The sequence below is a fragment of the Mangifera indica genome, chromosome 15, assembly GCF_011075055.1.
Source record: "Mangifera indica cultivar Alphonso chromosome 15, CATAS_Mindica_2.1, whole genome shotgun sequence".
In the NCBI taxonomy this organism is placed as follows: domain Eukaryota; kingdom Viridiplantae; phylum Streptophyta; class Magnoliopsida; order Sapindales; family Anacardiaceae; genus Mangifera; species Mangifera indica.
Window position 1 is genome coordinate 3,685,943 of NC_058151.1, and position 23,759 is coordinate 3,709,701.

The 23,759-nt window shown below is 33.2% G+C and overlaps 4 protein-coding genes across 4 annotated transcripts; 3 read left to right on the forward strand and 1 right to left on the reverse strand.

The window, feature by feature from the left end:
* The first annotated feature begins 3,384 nt into the window (after positions 1 to 3,384).
* On the forward strand, positions 3,385 to 4,721 carry LOC123197771 (derlin-1-like). Its single transcript, XM_044612151.1, has 6 exons — positions 3,385 to 3,495; positions 3,611 to 3,746; positions 3,844 to 3,917; positions 4,033 to 4,126; positions 4,244 to 4,372; positions 4,457 to 4,721. Exons 1-6 carry the CDS (start codon positions 3,479 to 3,481, stop codon positions 4,658 to 4,660), a joined length of 654 nt encoding a protein of 217 aa, XP_044468086.1. The 5' UTR covers positions 3,385 to 3,478; the 3' UTR covers positions 4,661 to 4,721.
* A 10,844-nt stretch (positions 4,722 to 15,565) lies between these two features.
* Positions 15,566 to 17,714, reverse strand: LOC123197767 (disease resistance protein RPS6-like). The gene is made up of 3 exons (XM_044612146.1): positions 17,117 to 17,714; positions 16,708 to 16,786; positions 15,566 to 16,261 (listed from the first exon to the last, which is right to left on the reverse strand). The coding sequence occupies exons 1-3, from the start codon at positions 17,632 to 17,634 to the stop codon at positions 15,749 to 15,751; spliced, it is 1,110 nt and encodes a 369-aa protein (XP_044468081.1). The 5' UTR covers positions 17,635 to 17,714; the 3' UTR covers positions 15,566 to 15,748.
* A 1,319-nt stretch (positions 17,715 to 19,033) lies between these two features.
* LOC123198072 (ceramide kinase-like) lies at positions 19,034 to 20,390 on the forward strand. The gene is made up of 4 exons (XM_044612644.1): positions 19,034 to 19,146; positions 19,286 to 19,645; positions 19,993 to 20,059; positions 20,135 to 20,390. Exons 1-4 carry the CDS (start codon positions 19,034 to 19,036, stop codon positions 20,270 to 20,272), a joined length of 678 nt encoding a protein of 225 aa, XP_044468579.1. The 3' UTR covers positions 20,273 to 20,390.
* Positions 20,391 to 21,677: 1,287 nt separating this feature from the next.
* Positions 21,678 to 23,106, forward strand: LOC123197770 (derlin-1-like). The gene is made up of 6 exons (XM_044612150.1): positions 21,678 to 21,938; positions 22,054 to 22,189; positions 22,287 to 22,360; positions 22,476 to 22,569; positions 22,688 to 22,823; positions 22,903 to 23,106. The coding sequence occupies exons 1-6, from the start codon at positions 21,922 to 21,924 to the stop codon at positions 23,103 to 23,105; spliced, it is 660 nt and encodes a 219-aa protein (XP_044468085.1). The 5' UTR covers positions 21,678 to 21,921; the 3' UTR covers position 23,106.
* Positions 23,107 to 23,759: the final 653 nt, after the last annotated feature.

Here is a 23,759-nt window from a genome sequence, read left to right on the forward strand (position 1 = left end):
GGAACTGAATAAAACCCAGAAATATTTGTTGCTTCTTTCAAAGCATCTCTCTATCTCGTTAATCTCTCTGGGTTCTCCTTATAACGTTCTTCAACCCGACTAAATCCAAGCCCAAAGCTCCCAGTCAGATTCCTTACATCTACTGGATCTACGTGATAGTATACTGGTATTACTACCAGGCCGTATAAACGTCGGCATTCCGAGAAAACGACAACTGATATCTTTGATTCTTCAATAGCATGAGGAAGAGATAGCGGAATATCTTCTTGAGGAAGAATTCCATCATCGATGAAAGTCTTAATCTTATCTTCTTAAGGAAGAATTCTATCATCGATGAAAGTCTTAATCTTCTTGCGAAGTAAAGCTCTATTGAGATGACGGATAAAATTGAAGAGGACATCTACATCCAAATAACTAAGGAAAACATCACACTTAAATTGAGTAGTTAAAGAAGAAGAAGAAGAAGCCATCAAGTTCGAAGATAAGAGATTCTAAAGATAATCCACTGACCCAAATGGGAAGAAGAAGAGGGAGAGGAAGCCGACAGAGAAGTAGATTTTACGCCGGAGGTTCAATCGATGACCAGATAATCGACTGACCCTTCGGGGATAAAATTATATAAAAACACCTTCGGGTAAGTTTCGTTGTATTTTATGGCCGCCTCATCAGGCGAAAGCTTCCTGCCCCGGCTTCCAACTGTTTCTTCTTTTGTTTTATGGCACGTTGACCATTGAAGACAACTGTACCTTCCAGATTTTGAAAATTATAACTGAACATGCTATTAATATTTTAACAGTGAAAACCTAAGGACTAGTAATTGTATAGAGGTGTGAAAAAATTTGGTTGTAAATGCTTTTACAAAGGTTGATACAAAAATAATTACTAGATTCTCTCAAGAATATAAGTAATGAGCTTAGAGAGAGAGAGTTCTTTTTAGAAGGATAAGAATATGATTTTTCCATGTATGATGTCTAAACTATTCCCCATCAAATTATGTTCAATTTATACTTATATAACCATTGGATGGGCTAAAAGATCCATTGAGTTTCGAAAAGGACATTTTCTTCATGAATCCGCACGATACACAAGCATGTTACCATGATATACTAGCGTTTACCACTTAAATTTCCTCTTTCAAGCTCTCATGATTTTTCCTTTTTTCCTTTTAGGCCATATGAAGCTGAGGTAGCTTACCTAATGTTGAATCAAGAAAGACACATGCAGTCCCTGATAGGGGCCGTCGATTTGGTAGATTACAGACTTCAGGGAATCGAAATAAATCTGAGAGAGTGATTTGTCGTACGAATTGCAACATCTGCAACAAAAAGTCAAGTCATTCAATGCCTCACTCCTGTCCTAAAGAAACAAGATGGTTGCAATCCAAAGGACGTTTTCTTAGTGTTGGTGCTGCCATAATCTCAAACCGTAATGAAAGAGCACCCGATGGTTTGGTGGTTGATGCACACCTTTCAGATGGTCTATTGCATCTCATATTGATTAAAGACTGTCCTCATGCGTTATATTTATGGTAAAATTAGGCCTTTCTCTTTCTAGCCTTACATTTAACTTTATTATAAACCCTTGGATTCCTTCTTCAAATGCCATTTTCTATTTTTTAATATATTAGGGGTGTTTTCACTTTTATTAATGATATTAGAGTTGTTTCTTAAGTGGTAAAGCAGTTAATTTGCTTCAGTAAGACGCCGAGCATCAGTGACCTGCAAATCTTAGGAAGTCTTTAGCATACCTGGATAAGAAATAATTATTGAACTGTTGTGCTATGTCTCCTGGATATTGTAAAGATGTCACAAACTCTATTTTAAGATTTAAAAACTTCATCCATCTACTGGTATAAATAATTCAGTTTCCCAAAGTTTCTCTTCTTGTGTCACAGTAATCTGGCATTAATTTCTTGCCGATTATCTGAATATTATGACAAATGATGCCTACAGGCACTTGACTGAGCTTGCAAGGAAAGGTGGAAACCCCCTTAACTTTGAGTTCGTGGAACATCACAAGTTACAATTTCTTAAAATCTTTTATGTTTCTTATTCTTTCGGAATAACCATGATCTAATTCCTATATTTTGTACAGACTCCAGCTTTCTCATTTACTTCTTCTGGAAATGATAGTGTCTGGAATATAGATGGCGAGCTCTTTCGAGCACACCAACTCTCTGCTCAAGTATTCCAAGGCTTTATTAGCTTATTTGCATCCGGTCCCGAAGTTTAGTAGACAACCATCTGTGAGAGTCTCTGCAAAGAATCTCAAACCTATGTACAACACTCAGCTAATTTCAATTGATTTAGTTTTTGTAACATATCCAGACTGAGAGGCTTCTGAAAATTGGCCTTATTTAAGTGGCCTTTAGTTTTAACCACTCTGTGTCATTGTTGGCTAGAAGGGTTAAGATTCTTCTAGGATTAAGGCTAGATTCGAGTTAAACTCAAGTTTGAGCTCAAACTTGACTCAATTTGTTTGGAATTGAACTTAAGCTTAAGCTCAGACTTGTCGAGTTTGTTTCAAATAAGCTCGAGTTCGGCTCGTTTTAAAAGAGTCAACTTTTAGTTCAGTTTGAGTTCAAATTTTTAATTAGCTCGTTATTAAAATAACGTTATTTTAATATATATTGATCAAAACAATATCGTTTTATATCAAAATTTTTAGTTCGTGAGTTTGACGAGTTAAACACTCCAAAACTCGAACTTGAGCTCAAAAATGTTGAAGTTTCAAACTTGAACTCGTTTGAGCTTAGCTTGTTTTGGGTTCGATTTGAATCCGACCCTATCTAACATTATCCTGCCTCAAAAATAAACAATAAGCAAAAAAGAATTAAGTAAAGTTTTGTGTTGTCTCAGTTGGCATCAATGTGAAGATTGATTTTCTATTTGGAAGATTGCTGTTAACAAGCCTTAAAACAAGACCCTATCTAACATTCTATAGTATTTGCTTATTGAAAGTTTCGAATTCAATCTAAATTTAAACACAATTCAGTTCAATTTTAAATGTAATTCAATTCAATCGAACTGTTTCGGCTGTGTGAATGAGTCCAGCTCCTAAAATTACTCACACATGTATAAGAAATTTACAATTATTTATAGGACAAATGATATTATTTTAATTAATAAGAATGTTCAATTTGAATAAAGCTAAAGTAAATTAGAATAAGAGAGATTTAAAGGATTCGTCGGATTGAATTTTCAAACACTCTGTTGACTTGGCTCCATCCCAGAGGGGTCCATACGGTGCTTGGAATTGACTAAGTGAAAATTCCAAGAATGGAGATGATTTCCAAGAATTTGTAACATCCATTCACAGTTGGGTTGACAGAGACTATTATGGAAAGACTCATCGCCCGAAGTCTTCACTTGACTTCTGTGAAATAGCAACAACCCCCACCTTTTCATCTTGGGAATAGTCAATGCCACAACCCCATAAAAACAGCCTTCTCCTTCAACACTAACTCAGAGTTCTTGCAATGTCTACACCAGCAGAGTAATATATCAGATTTTCCATCAAAATTATAATAATCTTTGCCTATTTTATTTGCTGCCATGAGTATCTATTTAATTCTGTGATTGATTCACTACTTTGCTCAAACTGTTTGCAGATATTATAACTTTCTGCCACCAGTGAGCAAGGCTTATGGAGTGCTCTGTTTAATGGCCACAGCTGCTCAACGTTTACGACTTTATGATGCTTGGAACATAGCTCTCACATATGAAGATGTTTTCAGACGTTTTCAGGTTATTAAAACAATTCCATTTGTATCTGCAAAATATGGCTTCATCAAAGCTTAAGTATATTTGATATCTCACAAAATAAAATTTGCTGGTGGTGCAGATTTGGAGGCTTGTTACCAATTTCTTCTTCCTTGGACCATTTTCATTCCCTTTCGCAATTCTTCTCATCATAATGTAAGAAACTTACTCCTTTCACCAATTATTGTAACCCTTTTTTTACAGAAACTGCAGATTCAAGGGTGTCTGATTTATTTTAACAGACACCTAATACTTGAGATAAATTTTGTAGAGCAAAATATGGTGTTTCCTTAGAGAGAGGGCCTTTTGACAAGAGGACTGCGGACTTCCTATGGATGTTAATCTTTGGAGCAATCTCACTCCTGGTTAGTAAATATATACATTATAATTCTTGTTATTATTACATCAACTGCTTCACCAAAGAGAAAAAAAGTCCATCTTTCAGGCTCTCATCTGCAGTTAATATGTGAAATGGTATTTAGGTGATGGCTGTTGTTCCATTTCTATGGACTCCTTTCATGGGACCTTCCTTGGTGTTTATGATTGTGCATATTTGGGCCCGTGAGTTCCCAAATGCACGAATGAACATATATGGAGTTGTGTCATTGAAGGTACAGTCGCTTACCAGTGTTGATGCCTGTTCAGCTCTAGGTGATTTAAGACTTTCAATTGAAACAATGCATGTAACTTGACAGGGGTTCTATCTTCCGTGGGCAATGCTTGCACTGGATTTCATATTTGGTGTTCCACTGCTGCCGAATTTTCTTGGTATGGTCGCAGGCCATCTTTATTACTTCCTCACGGTTCTTCATCCTCTTGCCGGTGGAAAATACATATTCAAGACTCCTCTCTGGGTGTATACTTTTCTGGGTTTATTTGCTTTTTACTTCTGGTCTTGAATCTTTTAGAATCGTAAATATAAAGTATGAGATTTGGATCCCATATTAGAAAGTATGAACTTCAAATATTGGGGATTTATATGGCTTTGACTCTTCAATTAATAACTAATTTTTGAAATGTGGTTTCCTTAGATTTATATCATTTGGTATCAAAGTCACCATTACGTCTCTCAATTGGGATCTTACGGTGCAGTTGGTGGTGCCGGTATTGTAATGTTAGCTTGAGGCTAACAGAGAATTAACGTATAACTAGTTTGTTGAAGTGTCAAGGCTACGGAACGTGGTGATGTGTTAAAATACCAAGGGCAAGCTTAATAAAGTGATCTTTAATAGTTATTTTTAAGTCACAAGCTGGTTTCATATTGGGACGTGGGGGTCCAAATAAACTCCCCGGTGCAACACAATCCACATGCCGGAGTTACATTCAGAGGAAGAAGCTACCGTCTGAATGGAAACCGCTCAAGTTCAAGCAGCAGCCACAGCCACAGCAACCCAATGCCAATGCAGCCGCAGATGGGGTTGCCTTCCGAGGAAGAAGTTATCGCCTTGACGGCCGTTAATTAGCTAGATTTGTTTGCACTATATGAAAACCAACTTCATGTTTGCATCACCAAATCAACTCTATCTGTAACCATAGAAATCTATTGCAACTCTAAAGGTTTTTAATTTATAAATGAGAGATGAACTTCGAAAATATTATTAATTTAACCGATGAACTTTATTTTTTCAGTATGATTTTGAAGATATCCCAAAATATATTTTCATTATATCAAAATTTTATAAAAAGATGTAATGTGTAGACATAGTTATCAGTATTTTATTATACACAATACATATTTTATGATATTATACAATATGATACAAATAAAAACGATACATATAATGAAATATATTATAATTAATATGATACAATAGAAGTATTGTATGATACGATATATTCTATGATATAATACATATTATTGATACAAATTGATATATTTTTTTGATAAAATGATTATGTAATAAAGGTATAAGAAATTTTAAATTTTTATAGGTGTTTATTATAATTTTCAAAATAATAATGCATCTATTATATTTTTTATTATTTTATTTTTTAAAATTATATTATATAAAACTTATATATAATGCATAAAATTAAATTTTTGATACAATTTTGACTACCATAATCGTAGAAACGTAGATAACTGGTGAATTGAGGAGCTCTATACTTTTGGTGATTGACAATGAAGCTGCTAAAATCAGAATACAGATTAAATTACTGAGTATGTAGTCACTCCGTTTATATTTTATACGTCAGATATAATAAATAAAAAATAATATTATATGTATTTATTTGAAATATATAAATAAATATATATTTTTATGTATTATTATATAATTAAATTTTTTATCATTAATTTAAAATTATCAAATTATATATTAATAATATATTAATTTATATATTTAAAATAAACATATATTATTTTAATTGATAGATAAATAGTTATCTCCGTAGCACGTAGTAACTAAATATATTATCTACATTCAAGATGATTCAAAATGCTAGTAGAGTCTTGTCCAAATATAGTGAAAAAAATTTGTCTTAACGTTTAAAATATTATTTATATATATATATAATCACTTTTTTTATTATATAAATATAATTATTTTTTAAGTTAATTTTACTTTTAAAAGAAAAAAATTATGAGATTTAGAGTTGATTAGATGCGTTGGTCAGATCAGTTGGCCTGTCGAACAAATACTCAACCAACTAATTTTTAAAAATAAATTGATTGGGTAATCAATTTTTTAAAAATAAATTGATTGGCTAACTAATTTTTTTAAAAATAAATTAATAGGATAGGTATTTGGCCAATCAGCTAATCTCAAATCTCATAATCATCTTCTTCTAAAAGTAAAACCAACTTAAAAATAATTATATTTATATAATAAAAAAATAATTTTATATATATATAAAAGATTTAAAAAAATAACTAATTAAACCAATATGTTCATTTTTTCCTTCATTTACTTTTATAAGGTAACATTTCATTTTTAGTTTTTATTTCTTTGGGATAGCAGTATCAATAAATCTCTTTAGACGCCTAGAATTAACGCACTAGTATTTGGATGTATCTAGTCAATGGTCACTTTCTTCTGCTCTATTAAAAACATATGTGTACAAACTAAATGAATGATAGTTTTTGTTCTTGTATCACTACTAACAAAATATTTTAAAAAAATTTAATAACAAAATATTAGAAGTAGGATTCTGAGTAATGATTCTAACCACTTTAAAAACCTTAAAGTATTTCTTGTTGCTTGTGTGGAATGAGACATATAATTTTATGTATTTCTTGTTAGTGGATTTTACCATCAATAATTTGATGTTAGAAGGGTTTACAAAAAGCCCTTTTAAGTAGTTTTTTAACAAATACTTATTTTTTACAGTTTCAATCAAAGCACTCTTCCCATGACTACTTATATAAGAAAAGAAAATTCAAAAAATACCCCAGTGATTAAATTGTTGATATCGCTTAGGATGTTTATTGTGTAGAATAACCTGAATCTATTGTTGAGAATAAATCTGCATCGATTGTTGGAACAAAGCCAATAACGTTTGATGTGAAGGCATAGTGGAATGATACCATTTCACTTGTTTTCACAAAATATTTTTGTTCGACTATTTTGTTTCTGTTGTAAGAACTCAAGTATCCCTCTCAACCATATAGCTTGAGTAGTACTATTTGTTGTTGCCATATACTCTATCTCAGTTATTGATAAAACCACAACTTACTACTTTTAGAAAACCATGAAAATACACCAGACCACAAATAAAAAATATAACCTCAAGTACTCCTCCTAGGGCTGGATTCGAGCCGAGCTTGAGCTCGGCTCGGTTCACATAGAGTTGGCTCGAGTTCGAGCTCGACTAAAGCTGACTCGATTTAACTGAGCTCGAGCTCGACTCGTTTTTTGTTATCAAAATGATGTCGTTTTAATACATATTGATTAAAACGATATTATTTTATATCAAAAAAATTAATTAGAAAATTTGAGCTCAAGCTCGGCTAGGGCCGACTCGTTTTGGGCTTGACCGAGCCGAGCTCGAGCTGGCTCGATTTGAATTCAGCCCTAACTCCTCCTTTCAATCATATCACTAACCTAATCACTATTTGTATAACCAACAAGGCCACTATTATCAGCATATGAATAAAAAATACCATCAGATTGCGTACCTTGGATATATCTCAATATCCTTTTAGCTGTTTTGTAAGTGTGACTAGTTGGATACTCCATAAATCTACTGATCAATCCAAAACTAAAAGTAATATCTCAATATCTTTGGATATATCTCAACATCATATGAATAAAAAATATCATCAGATTGCGTACTTTGGATATATCTTAATATCTTTTTAGTTGTTTGTAAATGTAACTAGCGTGGACACTCTATAAATATACTGATCAATCAAACACTAAAAGTAATATTAGGCCTTGCGAAAGTCAAGTATTCGAGACTCCTCACCTAGCATCAACAAATTCACCAGTCCCATCTTTTGTTAACTTCAATTTTTCTTCAACTGGGGTCATCATTGGTTTTGCAATATCCATTCTAAACCTCTTCAAAATATCACTAGTATATTTTTTCTACGAAATAAATATTCCACCATCCTGCTGAGAAACTTCAATTTTAAGAAAATAAGACATCAATCCCAAATTTGTAATCTCAAAATAACTAATCATGACTTCCCTGAATTCATAAATTAATTTAAGATTATTGCCAGTAAATATAAAATCATCCACATATAAGCATACAATAAAAATATCTCTTCTAGAATTAAATTTAATATATAAAGTATGTGTATATGGGAATTTTAGAAAACCATTCTCAGCAAAGTATGAATCAATATGAGTATACTAAGCTCTAGGAGCTTGCCTCAACCCAGACAATGCCTTTTTTCAATCGATAAACTTATTTTCTTGGCGTTTTCTGACATAACTTGCAAGTTGCTTAAAATACACTTCTTCTTCAAGTACACAATTCAAAAGAGTAGACTTTACATCCATTTGATAAATTTTCTAATAATTATTAGTAGCAAGCGAAACGATCATTTGGATAGCATCAAGTCTAGAAACAAGGGCAAAAACCTCAAAATAATCTATACTCGCCTTCTGTTTATAGCTCTTAACAACCAACTTGGCCTTAAAGCGATCCACCTCTCCAATTGGTTTAAATTTGGTCGTTTACACTTACTTGACTCCAATTAGCTTCCTTTCAATTGGTAGAGTGGTTAACTCTCATGTGTCATTCTTCTCAATGGTATGAATTTCCTTATCCATTGCACGAATCCGGTGGTCATCTTTTACAACATTCTCAAAAGTGACAGGATCAGAATATGCAAATAATGCAAAAGTCACAATATCCTCGTTAGATAAATCATTATCATTACCAACAATATAATCTTGCAAGATGTAACATCCCTCCTTAGAATTACTACCCTCCGAAGGAGAAATGTTACAAATTAATATCTGGAGCGTCTATTTAAAAAAAAAACTACTTTGAACTAAACTCATTACTAAAAGTATTTAAAAATTATTCTAAGAAAACTGAAAATCTAAAAGCAAACAAAAGATGTATATATCTCATATGAAAACTTATCTGAAAGCATCTGAAAATATAGAGTAATCATATACAACTGTACAATCATCTCAAAAAGGTCAAAAGACAACAAGAACATATGACTGTATGCATGTAACATAAACCAAAGATAACATGCTCTAGCCGAATCTATCTTCACTGACCTGATCCTATCTCGTAGCTACCACGATCACCTGTATCTACAATAATAAAAGAAAATGAAGTGAGATATAAGAACACTCAGTAAGGGGAAAGAATTAAGTAAACTACCTTCTTTCCTATTCTAATTCACACTTGGGACTCAATCTCACATCATAATCTCCATAAGAAATCGATGGGATAATCTAATTCATTTTTTACTATTTAGGTCATACTTTGTCTCATCTGATGTCTATTTGATACTTTTGGGAAGTTGACTATAGGGATTTGACACTTTTCTTAGCTCGAGCTCTCTTCCTTTCTTTCACTACACCATTTTTGAATCTAAATTGAGCTCTACTATGAGTATGCTCTATTACGAGTAAACCTTACTATGGGTCTATGTCCTACTAAGGATGTGTCCTACTATAGACATGCCTTACTGCGGGTGGTGTAGTATAAAGTGCCCCCTCTTAGTTCATAGCGTGCATGCGTGCATTATATTGTACTAACTTTACTTTTATCTAAAACTATCCATAATCCACTAAACTATACTCTTAGGATGACCCCTGAATCTTGAGCCCCAAATTCCTTTTCTTGTGCTTCTTTCTTTTCTTCTTCTTTTCTTTTTCTCTCCTTTCTTTCTTTCTTTCTTTCTTTTCAAAACTATAAATCACTGTTCACAATATTGTTCACTTAATAGAGCAATCTTTTTTTTCATGCAATTTAATAGTTCAAACGGTCTCTAATTCATACAAGTTGTATATCATTGAAAAGAGAATTCAAAGAGCTTTCCAACAAGCTATAATAGCACTTATGATTCATTAGATAAGGCAGCCAAAACATGGGATGAATTCAGTGGCAAAAAACTGTATTCACTATTTATTTGATAAGACAGTTTTTTTGTTCATGCAATTTAATAGCCCAAATGGTCTTTAATTCATACAAGCTATATAGCATTGAAAAGAGGATTCAAATGGCTTTCCAACAAGCTATAATAGCACTCATGATTCATCAAATAAGATAGCCAAAACATGGGATGAATTCAATGGCAAAAAACTGTATTTACTGTTTATTTGGTAAGACAGTCTTTTTGTTCATGCAATTTAATAGTCCAACCGGTCTCTAATTCATACAAGCTATATATAATTGAAAAGAAGATTCAAAGAGCTTTCCAAAAAGCTATAATAACACTCATGATTCATCAAGGCAGCCAAAACGTAGGATAAAGTCAGTGGCAAAATGGTAAATATCATCTCTCTGCCATGAACAAACTAACACACATAGATATCCCAAATGGGCAAACAACATTTCTCAACTTTAAAATCATCATTTATAACATAGAGCCAAGGAACCAAAAGCATAAAACATGAAACATACCAATAATGATTCCACTTACCTTATTTTAAGCCAATTTTTGCTAGGTTGACTCTCTCTTCCTTGTCTTCCTTCTCTTATCACCAAAACCACCTTAAATCAATGCCAAACACACTACCATATTCATATAATATGCATCCAATATGTATAAACATAGGCAAAGGGAAAAGAAAAGAGATATTTTGATTACTAAGACTTCCAAAGTGCTTCATCTTTTTTTCTTTTCTTACTTGTCTTTCAAAACTCTTCAAATCCTTCCTTTTTTTTTTTCAAAAAACAAAAAAAAAAGCATGGAGAAGGCTGATTTTCTGGAAAGGACAAGAGAAGAGATGAAAATGCCTAACTTTTGTCTTTTATCCCTCTATATATCTATATACATATTGGTTTAGTTTTTGCCTTTTTTTTTTTTTTTTGTTTTATCTATATAGATTTATATATATATATATATATATATATATATATATATATATATATATATATATATATATATATATATATATATATATATATATATCCACATACATTTGGACATGTATATTTAAACTTAGATATCTCTCAAAGTAGGGCCAAAAGACATAAATATATCTGAAACATATTTGAGGGTATTACATAAGCGGGCTGGTAACTGGCATTGTCTTTGTGGGTGACTAGATGACTCTACAAGACAAGTCCACATAGTAGAAGATAAAGGATCTCTAGTTGGTTTCATAAATTGTTCTTTTTGTTGACTGTAAGAACTCTTATCTACAACATATGGAGGCCTATATGACAGTTGTGGTGATGTCTTTGGCTTTTTACTTGTCTAATCCTAAACACCTTGCGTATCAAAAGTGACATCTCTGCTAACAATCACCTTCCCTATATTCGAATTAAACAACTTATACATTTTTGTCTCATGACTGTAACCAATAAAAACACATTTTTCTGCCTTATCATCAACTTCTTCTTGAGAGCATTTGGAACACGTGCATAGGCAAGACAACCAAATACCTTTAAATGAGAAATATTTGGCTTTTTACTTGACCAAACATGTTGTGGTGTTTTCCTATAATTGCACCTCGTAGGACACCTGTTCAAAACATAAACCTGAAACCCTTTAAGCATATTTTCAGGTTGCATCATGGACCTCACCATGTCCATCATAGTTCTATTTTTTCTCTTAGCCATAACATTCTGCTAAGAAGTATATTTAGCTGTCAATTGATGTTTAATTCCATTTTTCTTTAAAAAAATAATCACAAATAGTAAATTCAGTGCCTCTATCAATCCTCAAAATTTTAATTGAGTGCCCACTTTGCTTCTCCATATAGTATTTAAAACTTTTAAACACATCACATGCATCAGATTTATTTTTTAGAAAATACACCTAAGTCTTCCTGCTATAATCATCAATAAAAAGTAACAAAATATTTTTTACCACCATTGGAAATATCCTCAACTGAACACAAGTCTAAATAAATTAATTCCCATGGTCTATTAACTCTCAAAGCCTTTCCTTTTGGAAAAGGATCTCTGTGTTTCTTTCCCAAAATATAAGACTCACACTGCTTGTCAAGAAAAGTAATAGAAGGCAGCCTAGAAACTAAATTTTTCTAGGAAGAAAACTCAACCTCCCAAAATTCAAGTGCCTAAAACTTAAATGCCACACCCAAGTATCATCAAAAGTTACAAAACTAAAACAAGGTAAATCACCACAATTAAGGGAAATAAGCCATAGACGACTATTATTCATATTTACCTTTGCAATTAGTCTCAACTTATCATCCTTAAATGTACAAATGCCAAACTCCAACACACTTTAAAAATTCTTTCATCTGTAAACGCCACATCTCAAATTTACTTTTTCCATTAAAAACAAAAACCCAACATGATTGTAAGACATGAGAATTTTCCATTTTTCAAGCTTGTTGTAAGACCCCATCAAACCCTAATGCCAATTTGAAAGGAGTCAAAGTATTGGCTAAGAAAAATAATAAAATCAAAAGAACAAAGATGTTTACTAGAAAAACAAATCTAGGAGGCAAAACCTTTTAATTTTCAATTCATTGCGTAGAACCATCACAGAACAATTAAAAAAAAAATTACACAACCCTAGCCACAAAGTTTACATAAAAAAGAAGAAACCAACCAATTAAAACTAACTTAAGGACTATAATTATGTGAAAATAGACCTACAAAAACAAAATAAATACACTAACAAAAATTGGTTTAATTCTCACATTTTTTCATGTTTAATTTATTTTTAAAATATTTATTTTTTATAATTTGTTTGGGATTATTATTTCAATTTTTTTCCACCAAGAGCGTTTTATAAGACTTTTATTAAAGTTTCAAATATTTTAATTTTTCTTAAATTTTATAATAGTTTGTGATATTTGCACAATTCAATTTTTTTTCTAAAGTTTAGCACATAAAAAGACTGTTTTATCCTTTGTTGATTAAAGCAATATAGACTGAATAGATTGTTCTTGATACTTTGTGATAATTGATAGGTACACATCAATTATTAAAAGGCTAAAAGACTTCTCACCAACCCCAGGTTTGAAGTAATTCAAATACTCACCAACTTTCAAAAACTTAAGTTTCACTTATAAATTAAATTCTATTAAAATTTTTAGTTATGATTAAGAGTAAAATCATCATTTTAATAATAATATTAAAAGGGGCCAAAAAAATATTTTCCACCTAATTTTTAGTCTAATATAAAAAACATACCTGCGATAGTTGAAAAATCCAAATACTCACGTAAGAGATAACATTTGTTAAAAATTTTCTTTTAGAGGAAGGGTAAAATTGTTATTTTATCGTTAAACCCTAAAACTCTAAAACTTTATATCATTTTCCCTCATTTGTTTGGGAAAATAACATATTTTTCCATGATTAGGTTTCAAAAAGTGACATTTTCCCCCTTTTTAAATTTCTTGACAAACAATGGTGGCTCTCTCCCTCTAACTCTTTCTCTCTGTTCGAAGCCCTCTCTTTCTAGTTGGGTTTCATTTGGACGACAAGATGTCTTCCAAAAGACAATGCATCCAAATTAAGGGTAGACACCAGAGATGACAAACCCTTGGTCTGGATACATTGTTGTCATCTAGACAATGACTATTCATTAAGATGATACCTTCATCATCCAAAAGAGGGGGCTCGTCTAGATTCTTTGAATCCATATGAAACCTAACTAGAGAGAGAAGGCTTTGAAGGAAAGAAGACACCGAAGGGAGAGCTATCATTGGGAGGGAGAAAGTTGTCATCATTCATGAAAAAATCATCGAGAAATTTGAAAGGTGGGGAAGGGGGGAAATTTCACTTTTCAAAACTTAATCATTAGGGAAAATGTTAGTTTTCCAAATCAAAAGCGGAAAATAATAAAAACTTTTGGGGTTTAGTGATAAAATAAAGATTTTACCCTTCTCTTTAATAGAAAATTTTAACAGAAGTTAATCCATGAGTGAGTATTTGAAATTTTCAACTGACATGAATATGTTTTTGAGATTGTATTAAAACTTAAGTGGAAAATACCCCTTTGGCCTAATAAAAAATATATTATTTTATCTCATTTCTCCCTCAAAATTTTAAAAACTAAAATCTTCACCTTTGCCTAGACACTTCTAGTTTTGAAAATGACTATTTCCCTCCACATCTAGGTTTTTTTTCTTCCTTCTCTGGCCACTACTCATCTCTAGCAACTCTTCCTTTTTCCTCCATTTAGCCGATCGTCTCTCACTGTCGAAATGGTTTGCTAGCGGACAAGGTGCAACAAAGAGATCCCTCTCTTTGTCAAATGGTGTGATCAAGAGATGAAGATCTCTTTATCTTCATCGCACGGTGCAACGAAAAGATCTTCGTCTATAGATCTCTTTATTGCACCTCATGCGCCGACCAACCATTTTGACAGTGAGACAAGACCAGCCGAACGAAGGAAAAAGAAGGAGTCGTTGGAGATCAATGGTGGCCAGAAAGGCAAAAAAAAAAAAAAAACTTAGGTGTAAAGGGAAAATAGTCACTTTTCAAAACTAAAATGTTTATATAAGAGTGAGATTGTTAGTTTTTAAAATCTTGAAGGAAAAATAAGATAAAATTATATATTTTTTAATAATATAATTATATATTTTTTAATAATATTATTAAAATGATGATTTTTCTTTAACTATAATCGAAAATTTTAACATAATTTAGTTTATTGGTGAAACTTTGATTTTTTAAAAAGTAATGGGTATGAGTTTTAAATTACATTAAATCTTGGGTGGGAACAAGTGTTTTGGCCTTATTAAAAATATATAGTTTGACACCGCGCTAAAAGAATGCCCTACTAATATTACGATCTCATCAATCTTCACTATAATGAGGCCTTTGAGGTAGAAGTACGTTTGCATCACCCTTACTGATCAAGTACCCGCTTCTACAATCAACCAAAATTAACAAAATCAAAATAAATAAGTAAATTTAAAATCAACAAATCCAAAGTCGAGAGGAATATTTCTGATTCTAGAACGCATTCAAGAGAGGTTGATCAAGTTTTTGTTAATATTTTATGTGATTGGATCTATTTGTTTTTTTGAGACAAATAGAGTCACGCATTTGCTTGTAAAATAACTATGAGCAATATTATACATGTTTATTTTGGATATACACTTATGTGTGTTATCATGTGATTAAACATTACTTTATAAGTGACTAATTATGAGACATTCAATGGTAATCAATATACTACTCTACAAGCATTCATGTTTATATAAAAGTAGCTAAATTTTCAGAAATTTCATTACAAACATGAAATTAAGGTGGTCAAAAGCAGGAGATGCTACCTACTTGTTTAATTAAAGAAGGTTATACTCTTAAAATAGCACAATGCAGCAATGAGATTAATAGTATTTGATTGGAAGTCAAATGGTAAGTAGAGTAAGGGCACATGAAACACCAAGCCAAATTGATAAATTCAAATGGGTACCTGGCTATGCGAAATTTTGCTTCTTGAAAGCAAACACAACAACAAGAAGGACAAAGACTAGCGGGAAAAGCGATGGGCTGTAACTGTTCTTCACTCTTGCAACAGCTAGAATATATTGAATGAACAAAGTAACTAACTGGAGCACAGAGAAGGCAACCTCCACCCACGCAAGTTCCCTCACAGGTTTTTGTCTATATGCTGCAGTTCTTCTTTTCCTGATAAAAGCATGTATGGTTATAATAAAACCAAAGGCTGACAAGACAAATGCAGCAAGAAGAAAATTCTTTTTGCTTTTTCCATATACATCAAACACCACTGATATTGCCTCCATGACAAGGAAAAACACAGAAAGGAACCTCCAACCCTGTGATTCAGATTTAGACCTCAAATCCTGCGATTCATATTGAAATTCAGTGATTGACAAATCCAAAACCCCCAAATCCCTATATTGAAATTCAGGCCTCCAAACAAGTGATTGACAATCCCAACACTGTGATTCAGACTCAGGCATCCAAAGCTGTGATTCAGATTCAGAGATTAAGGTTACATATAACTTATACAGCAATAAAACTATATATAATTAAGAGCATCTTAATTTCTCAATTCATTAATCAATGAAATTACTAAATTTCTCATAATTAACCAGTTGCTTCCTTCAGTAATTGGTATATCTCAATCATCAAACACTCCAATATCTAAGAAAGAGAAGTTGTGCCATATATATTTTCTATCTTCTTCTAATATTGGAAGAAATTCATTTTAGAGAAGTTGTGCTATATTTTCCCACTTTCGCCAAACATAATTAACCAAGTAAGAACCTTCAAATTAACTTGAAAGTTAATTGAATACAACATGGGCAACGGTTGTTTAGCCTATATCAGTAACGTGTGTGATCCCTATAATGCATAAACCATTTGACCCAACATATGATAATTTTCTTAACATTTTATATGTTATACCAACCAGTTCATATTTAGGAGACATATCTCGCAATCTCTTCACAATATCTTCAACGATTTCCTTTAACAGTTGGGAATCGGTCCTATCAATAATAACAAAAGGAAACAAAAGTGAGGATTAAGTTGATCACAAAGAGACAAAGACAGCATAATTCTTATTCCAATAGGCACGAAAACATTTCCTAAAAAATTCTATTTTCAACGTTATTGACCAAAAGTAATTAAAAATTATATTTCATGTCTTAACGATGCCAATAAACCGCTTCAGGTATTCCTTACCTCAATGATCAAGTAGAACCAATAGTGTTTCAATTTAATAAATTTAACTCTAAAATTTGTAGCTTCAAAGTACTTACCAAAAAAGAAAAACAAGATTATTACCTAGAAACATTGACAAAAAAATTTACAGTTACCAATATTTCTTTGAATCATAACCATGTAGGTTGGCTGCATCCCTCAAAGCAGTTCTCCATCTCAACAACATCTCTGAATCATCCATAAAACACTTTTCAAGCTCAGCAAACGCTTTTCCAAAATCCCCAGTTTGATTCCTGACATCAGATGGATCTACTTCATGGAAGACTGGTATTACGATCTGATCATACGTGTTCTTACATTCAACAATCTTTTCAAGTTCTTTGAGACACCATACGGAGGAAGCGTAGCCTTTAGAGAAAATGATAACCGAGATCTTTGAATGTTCAATTGCCCTCAAAAGAGAGGGAGAAATTTCTTCTCCTCTATAAAGATAATCATCAATGAAAGTTTTAATCTTTTTCTGACTAAAGGCTTCATATAGATGGCTGACAATGTTTGTTCGGGTGTCCACACCACGGAAACTAAGGAAAATGTCGTACTCTAGTTTAGGAGTGATGGAAGAAAAAGAAAAGGAAGCCATTAACTGCTCCAAGTGATGAGACGTCCTTTGCATAAACAAGGAAGGCTAAACTAAAACATCAGCTGATTGAGTAATTGTACTATATCCCACAATATCTAAGTCTTTTTCATCTCTTTTCCGGGAAGATGGCCTGCCTTTTTTTTTATCAATGAAAAGCAGGAGGTCAAAATCTAATCTCAAACTGACTCGGTCTATTCTGTAGAATTTCATCAATGAAATCTCTTTCCAACAAATGCACCCCAGTGAAAGCTTTATAAAAGATGTTACATTCTAGTTGTTCAAAGTTCCTCGGCCTCCTTTCTTTTTTCTTTTTTTTGCCTCTCTCTCTCTCTCTCTCTATTGCTAGCGTGCAAGGGGCACCTAAACAGCCGTAAAAAAAAGGGCGCATTATAGCCACCCAACCCACCTTACTCGGAGAGGTTTAATTTGTGTTTTTACCCTGTACCTGCTGGTGAACCTATCACAGACTTAAATCTCATTTCCATTCAAATTCAACGAACCAAACCTCTCCGTCTTTCTAAACTTTCTTTTTCTTCTTTGCTCTATCTGGTTACTGGAAGATGCCTTGTCTTTCCTTTTTTTGACTTGGACTTTTGGAACCATGAACATTATTCTTAGGGGTGATTCAGGCGGGTCGATCCCAAACACCCTTGGTTTGAGTTTGGTTTGAATAAAAAATGGTTTGGTTTGAGTTTGATCGGAACTCGTCAAATAAAAATTAAGTTTAGTTCAAATTCTGTTCAGATAAAAAATAATTCAGTTCAGTTTGGTTCACATTTGACTCAAATTAATGATTTGAATTCATAATTTGATTTAGTTTGAATATAAAACTCAAATTTATAATTTGAATTCGTGATTTATTAATACAATAATGTTATTTTTATATGGATATGACAAAAGATAGGCGGCCTAAAATTTTATAAACTCTCAGTAATATTTCACAAGGGTTATAATTTGAATTCATATTTTTATGCATGCACCAAAATATTTGTTGAAATTATGTGAAGTGCATATTTGTCTTGCTGCAAGAAGCTGTCATAATAGCTTTCATTTTTTTCAGCAATGCACTTCTCCATATTTCTAATGGAGAAATTGTGTCTATTGTCAGGCATTAGTTTATGATTCCCTTGTGATTTGATTACTGTATCTAGTACTCGAGTCTGAACCTGAAATTTTATTTCTTGTTTGTATATAATTTAATTAACTTATTCAGCTTCTCTCTTTACTGTTGTATAAGTTACTGAAGTACATTTTCCAGTACTGAATGATTGCACCATAGAGTTTGATCTCTCTACTTGTACTGCAAGCTCTGCTTTCTCCATCTTTGTAATTACTTATGCCATCCATTTCCTCCTTTCGTGTTATTAACCTTATCTGTTGAAATCATATTCAAGAAAAATAATATGCTTCCTCTTCTGAATTCATCTGCTTCATGTTTATCAGATATGGATTTTATGGAGATGTGATCACTGAGAGTGAAAAATATCGCTGGATGGACCCTAAGAGATATGATTATGCGGGAACTAAAGTATTTATGAGACAGAGGTATGCTCCTAGTGAATCTGTATTTCTTAATGAGTCACTACAACAAAAGAACCAGTTATCTTATTGCTATGTGTTTTTTAGGTCTTTCTTTAAATAGCCCATTTTCAAGCTCTCATGATTTTTTCTTTTTTCCTTTTAGGCCATATGAAGCTGAGGTAGCTTACCTTGATGTTGAATCAGGAAAGACACATGCAGTCCCTGATAGGGGCCTTCGATTTGGTAGATTACAGACTTCAGGGAGTCGAAATAAATCTGAGAGAGTGACTTGTCGTACGAATTGCAACATCTGCAACAAAAAGTCAAGTCATTCAATGCCTCACTCCTGTCCTAAAGAAACAAGATGGTTGCGATCCAAAGGACGTTTTCTTAGTGTTGGTGCTGCCATAATCTCAAACCGTAATGAAAGAGCACCTGATGGTTTGGTGGTTGATGCACACCTTTCAGATGGCCTATTGCATCTGATATTGATTAAAGACTGTCCTCATACGTTATATTTATGGTAAAATTAGGCCTTTCTCTTTCTAGCCTTACATTTAGCTTTATTATAAACTCTTGGATTCCTTCTTCAAATGCCATTTTCTATTTTTTAATATATTAGGGGTGTTTTCACTTTTATTAATGATAATAGAGTTGTTTCTTAAGTGGTAATCAGTGACCTGCAAATCTTAGGAAGTCTTTTGCATACTTGGATAAGAAATAATTGTTGAACTGTTGTGCTATGTCTCCCGGATATTTTAATGATGTCACAGACTCTGTTTTAAGATTTAAAAACTTCATCCATCTACTGGTAATCTGGCATTAATTTCTTGTCAATTATCTGAATATTATGACGAATGATGCCTACAGGCACTTGACTGAGCTTGCGAGGAAAGGTGGAAACCCCCTTAACTTTGAGTTCGTGGAACAACACAAGGTACAATTTCTTAAAATCTTTTATGTTTCTTGTTCTTCCGGAATAACCATGATCTAATTCCTATATTTTGTACAGACTCCAGCTTTCACATTTACTTCTTCTGGAAATGATAGTGTCTGGAATATAGATGGCGAGCTCTTTCGAGCACACCAACTCTCTGCTCAAGTATTCCAAGGCCTTATTAGCTTATTTGCATCTGGTCCCGAAGTTTAGTAGACAACCATCTGTGAGAGTCTCTGCAAAGAATCTCAAACCTTTGTACAACACTTAGCTAATTTCAATTGATTTAGTATTTGTAACATATCCAGACTGAGAGGCTTCTGAAAATTGGCCTTATTTAAATGGTCTTTAGTTTTAGCCACTCTGTGTCATTGTTGGCTAGAAGGGTTAAGATTGTTCTAGGATTAAGGCTAGATTCGAGCCGAGCTCAAGCTTGGTTCAATTTGTGTGGAATTGAACTCGAGCTCAAGCTCAAGCTTGTCGAGTTTGCTTCAAATAAGCTCAAGCTAGGCTTGTTTCAAAATAGTCAACTTCAAGTTTGGTTTGAGCTCAATTTGAGTTCGAAATTTTAACTAGCTCATTATTAAAATGACTTTATTTTAATATATACTAGTTAAAACAATATCGTTTTGTTTTAAAATTTTTAGCTGATGAGTTTGACAAGTTAAACACTCCAAAACTCGAGCTTGAGTTTGAAAATATTGAAGTTTCAAACTTAAACTCGTTTGAACTTAACTTATTTTAGGCTCAGTTTGAATCCGACCCTATTTAAGATTATCTTGCCTCAAAAATAAACAATAAGCCAAAAAGAACTTAGTAAAATTTTGTTTTGTCTCAGTTGGCATCAATGTGAAGATTGATTTTCTATTTGGAAGATTGCTGTTAACAAGCCTTAAAACTTAGAGATACCAGTGGATCGGATCGGGTTGATCCCAATGTGGTCTATGTGTTGGGTTGTGAGATAAGGCCCATCACTTGGTGGATCTTTGTGCCAGGTTGGCTTGACACATGGCCTGTGGACACTTATTGGGATGGCCTGTGTGTTTTTGCCAGTCGGCTTATTAAATTATAATTTTTATTCTTTTTAATTAATATTTAATTGATTTTTAAAAAAATATAATTTTTAATATTTTTAGCTGGTTGTGTTGGGTCGGTTCACGAGCCTAATCTCATGGGTCTGCACATGGTCTGCTTTTTTCTGTATCGGGCCAACACAGGCTGTACCAAAAGTACAGGCCCAGCCCGTGATACCTCTACTTAAAGTTCTTAAGTCTCATGATTTTGCTCTGGAAAGTTGTTATTGTACAAATAGCTATATTCTATAGTATTTGCCTATTAAAAGTTTTCAATTTAATCTAAACTTAACACAATTCAGTTCAATTTTAAATGTAATTCAAATCAATCAAACTGTTTCGGCTCAGTGAATGAGTCAAGCCCCTAAAATGACTCATAGACGTATAAGAAACCTAAAATTATTTTTAGGACAAATGATATTGTTTGAACCAATAAATTTGCTGGAATGGTCAATTTACGCTAAATTAAATTAGAATAAGAGAAATTTGAAGGATACATTGGATTGAATTTTCAAACACTCTGTTGACTTGGCTCCATCCCAGAGGGGTCCATACGGTGCTTGGAATTGACTAGGTGAAAATTCCAAGAATGGAGATGATTTCCATGAATTTGTAACATCCATTCACAGTTGGGTTTACAGTGACTATCATGGAAAGACTCATCGCCCAAAGTCTTCACTTGACTTCTGTGAAATAGCAACAACCCCCACCTTTTCATCTTTGGAATAGTCAATGCCACAGCCCCAAAAAGACAGCCTTCTCCTTCAACACTAACTCAGAGTTCTTGCCATGTCTACACCAGCAGAGTAATATATCAGATGCTCCACCAAAATTTTCATAATCTTTGCATATTTTATTTGCTGCCATGAGTATCTATTTAAAGCTGTGATTGATTCACTACTTTGCTCAAACTGTTTGCAGATATTATAACTCTCTGCCACCAGTGAGCAAGGCTTATGGAGTGCTCTGTTTAATGGCCACAGCTGCTCAACGTTTACAACTTTATGATGCTAGGAACATAGCTCTCACATATGAAGATGTATTCAGACGTTTTCAGGTTATTGAATCAATTCCATTTGTAAATGCAAAATATGGATTCATCAAAGCTTAAGTATATTTGATACCTCACAAAATAAAATTTGCTGGTGATGCAGATTTGGAGGCTTGTTAACAATTTCTTCTTCCTTGGACCATTTTCATTCCCTTTCGCAATTCGTCTCATCATAATGTAAGAAACTTACTCTTTTCACCAATTATTGTAACCCTTTCTGTACAGAAACTGCAGATTCAAGGGTGTCTGATTTGTTTTAACAGAAACCTAATACTTGAGATAGATTTTGTAGAGCAAAATATGGTGTTTCCTTAGAGAGAGGGCCTTTTGGCAAGAGGACGGCAGACTTCCTATGGATGTTAATCTTTGGAGCAATCTCACTCCTGGTTAGTAAATATATACATTACAATTCTTGTTATTATGACATCAACTACTTCACCAAAGAGAAAAAAAAGTCCATCTTTCAGGCTTCCATCTGCAGTTAATATGTAAAATGGTACTTAGGTGATGGCTGTTGTTCCATTTCTGTGGACTCCTTTCATGGGACCTTCCTTGGTGTTTATGATTGTGTATATTTGGGCCCGTGAGTTCCCAAATGCACGAATCAACATATATGGAGTTGTGTCATTGAAGGTACACTGTCTCTTACAAGTGTTGATGCCTGTTCAGCCCTAGGCGATTTAAGACTTTCAATTGAAACAATGCATGTAACTTGACAGGGTTCTATCTTCCATGGGTAATGCTTGCACTGGATTTGATATTTGGGGTTCCACTGCTGCCGAATTTTCTTGGTATGGTCGCGGGCCATCTTTATTACTTCCTCACGGTTCTTCATCCTCTTGCCAGTGGAAAATACATATTCAAGACTCCTCTCTGGGTGTATCCTTTTCTGGGTTTATTTGCTTTTTACTTCTGCTCTTGAATCTTTTAGAATCTTAGGTGTAAAATATGAGATTTGGATCTCATATTAAAAAATATGAGTTTCTCATATGGGAGATCTATATAACTTTGACTTTTTAATCTCAACAACTAATTTTTGAAACATAGTTTTCTAAGATTTATATTATTTGATATCAAAACTACCACCTCGGTTTCCACTTAAAATTTTATAGAAAAGTTGATGATGCCAGTATTGCAATGTTAACCTAAGGCTAACAAAGACTTAAGACATAGCTAACCCGTTTGAGCGTCATGGTTATGGAGCGCGGTGGTATGCTAGAATCAAAGTGTAAACTTAATAAAGTGATTTTTAATGATTATTTTTAAGTCACAAACTGGTTGCATATTGGGGCGAGGGGGTTCAAATAAACTCCCCGGTGCAACGCAATCCACATGCCGGAGTTACTTTCCAGGGAAGAAGCTACCGTCTGAATGGAAACCGATCAAGTTCAAGCAGCAGCCCTACCCCAGAGCAGCAGCCACCGCCACAGCAACCCAATGCCAATGCAGCCGCAGATGGGGTTGCCTCCCGAGGAAGAAGTTATCGCCTTGACGGCCGTTAATTAGTTAGATTTGTTTGCACTGCATGAAAACCAACTTCATGTTTGCATCACCAAATCAACTCTATCTGTAACCG

What these genes read in the sequence shown, in the direction of transcription:
- LOC123197771 (XM_044612151.1), top strand. An exon ending in ATGTTTTCAGACGTTTTCAG is followed by an intron (nt 3,747 to 3,843) that starts GTTATTAAAACA and finishes CTGGTGGTGCAG; the next exon opens with ATTTGGAGGCTTGTTACCAA. An exon ending in GCAATTCTTCTCATCATAAT is followed by an intron (nt 3,918 to 4,032) that starts GTAAGAAACTTA and finishes TAAATTTTGTAG; the next exon opens with AGCAAAATATGGTGTTTCCT.
- LOC123197767 (XM_044612146.1), bottom strand. Translation starts at nt 17,634, where the DNA reads ATGCAAAGGACGTCTCATCACTTGGAGCAGTTAATGGCTTCCTTTTCT. An exon ending in TATGATTCAAAGAAATATTG is followed by an intron (nt 16,787 to 17,116) that starts GTAACTGTAAAT and finishes TATTATTGATAG; the next exon opens with GACCGATTCCCAACTGTTAA. An exon ending in TGTCTCCTAAATATGAACTG is followed by an intron (nt 16,262 to 16,707) that starts GTTGGTATAACA and finishes TCTGAATCACAG; the next exon opens with CTTTGGATGCCTGAGTCTGA.
- LOC123198072 (XM_044612644.1), top strand. Translation starts at nt 19,034, where the DNA reads ATGTTTATCAGATATGGATTTTATGGAGATGTGATCACTGAGAGTGAA. An exon ending in CCTCATACGTTATATTTATG is followed by an intron (nt 19,646 to 19,992) that starts GTAAAATTAGGC and finishes TGATGCCTACAG; the next exon opens with GCACTTGACTGAGCTTGCGA. An exon ending in AGTTCGTGGAACAACACAAG is followed by an intron (nt 20,060 to 20,134) that starts GTACAATTTCTT and finishes TATTTTGTACAG; the next exon opens with ACTCCAGCTTTCACATTTAC.
- LOC123197770 (XM_044612150.1), top strand. An exon ending in ATGTATTCAGACGTTTTCAG is followed by an intron (nt 22,190 to 22,286) that starts GTTATTGAATCA and finishes CTGGTGATGCAG; the next exon opens with ATTTGGAGGCTTGTTAACAA. An exon ending in TGTGTCATTGAAGGTACACT is followed by an intron (nt 22,824 to 22,902) that starts GTCTCTTACAAG and finishes GTAACTTGACAG; the next exon opens with GGTTCTATCTTCCATGGGTA.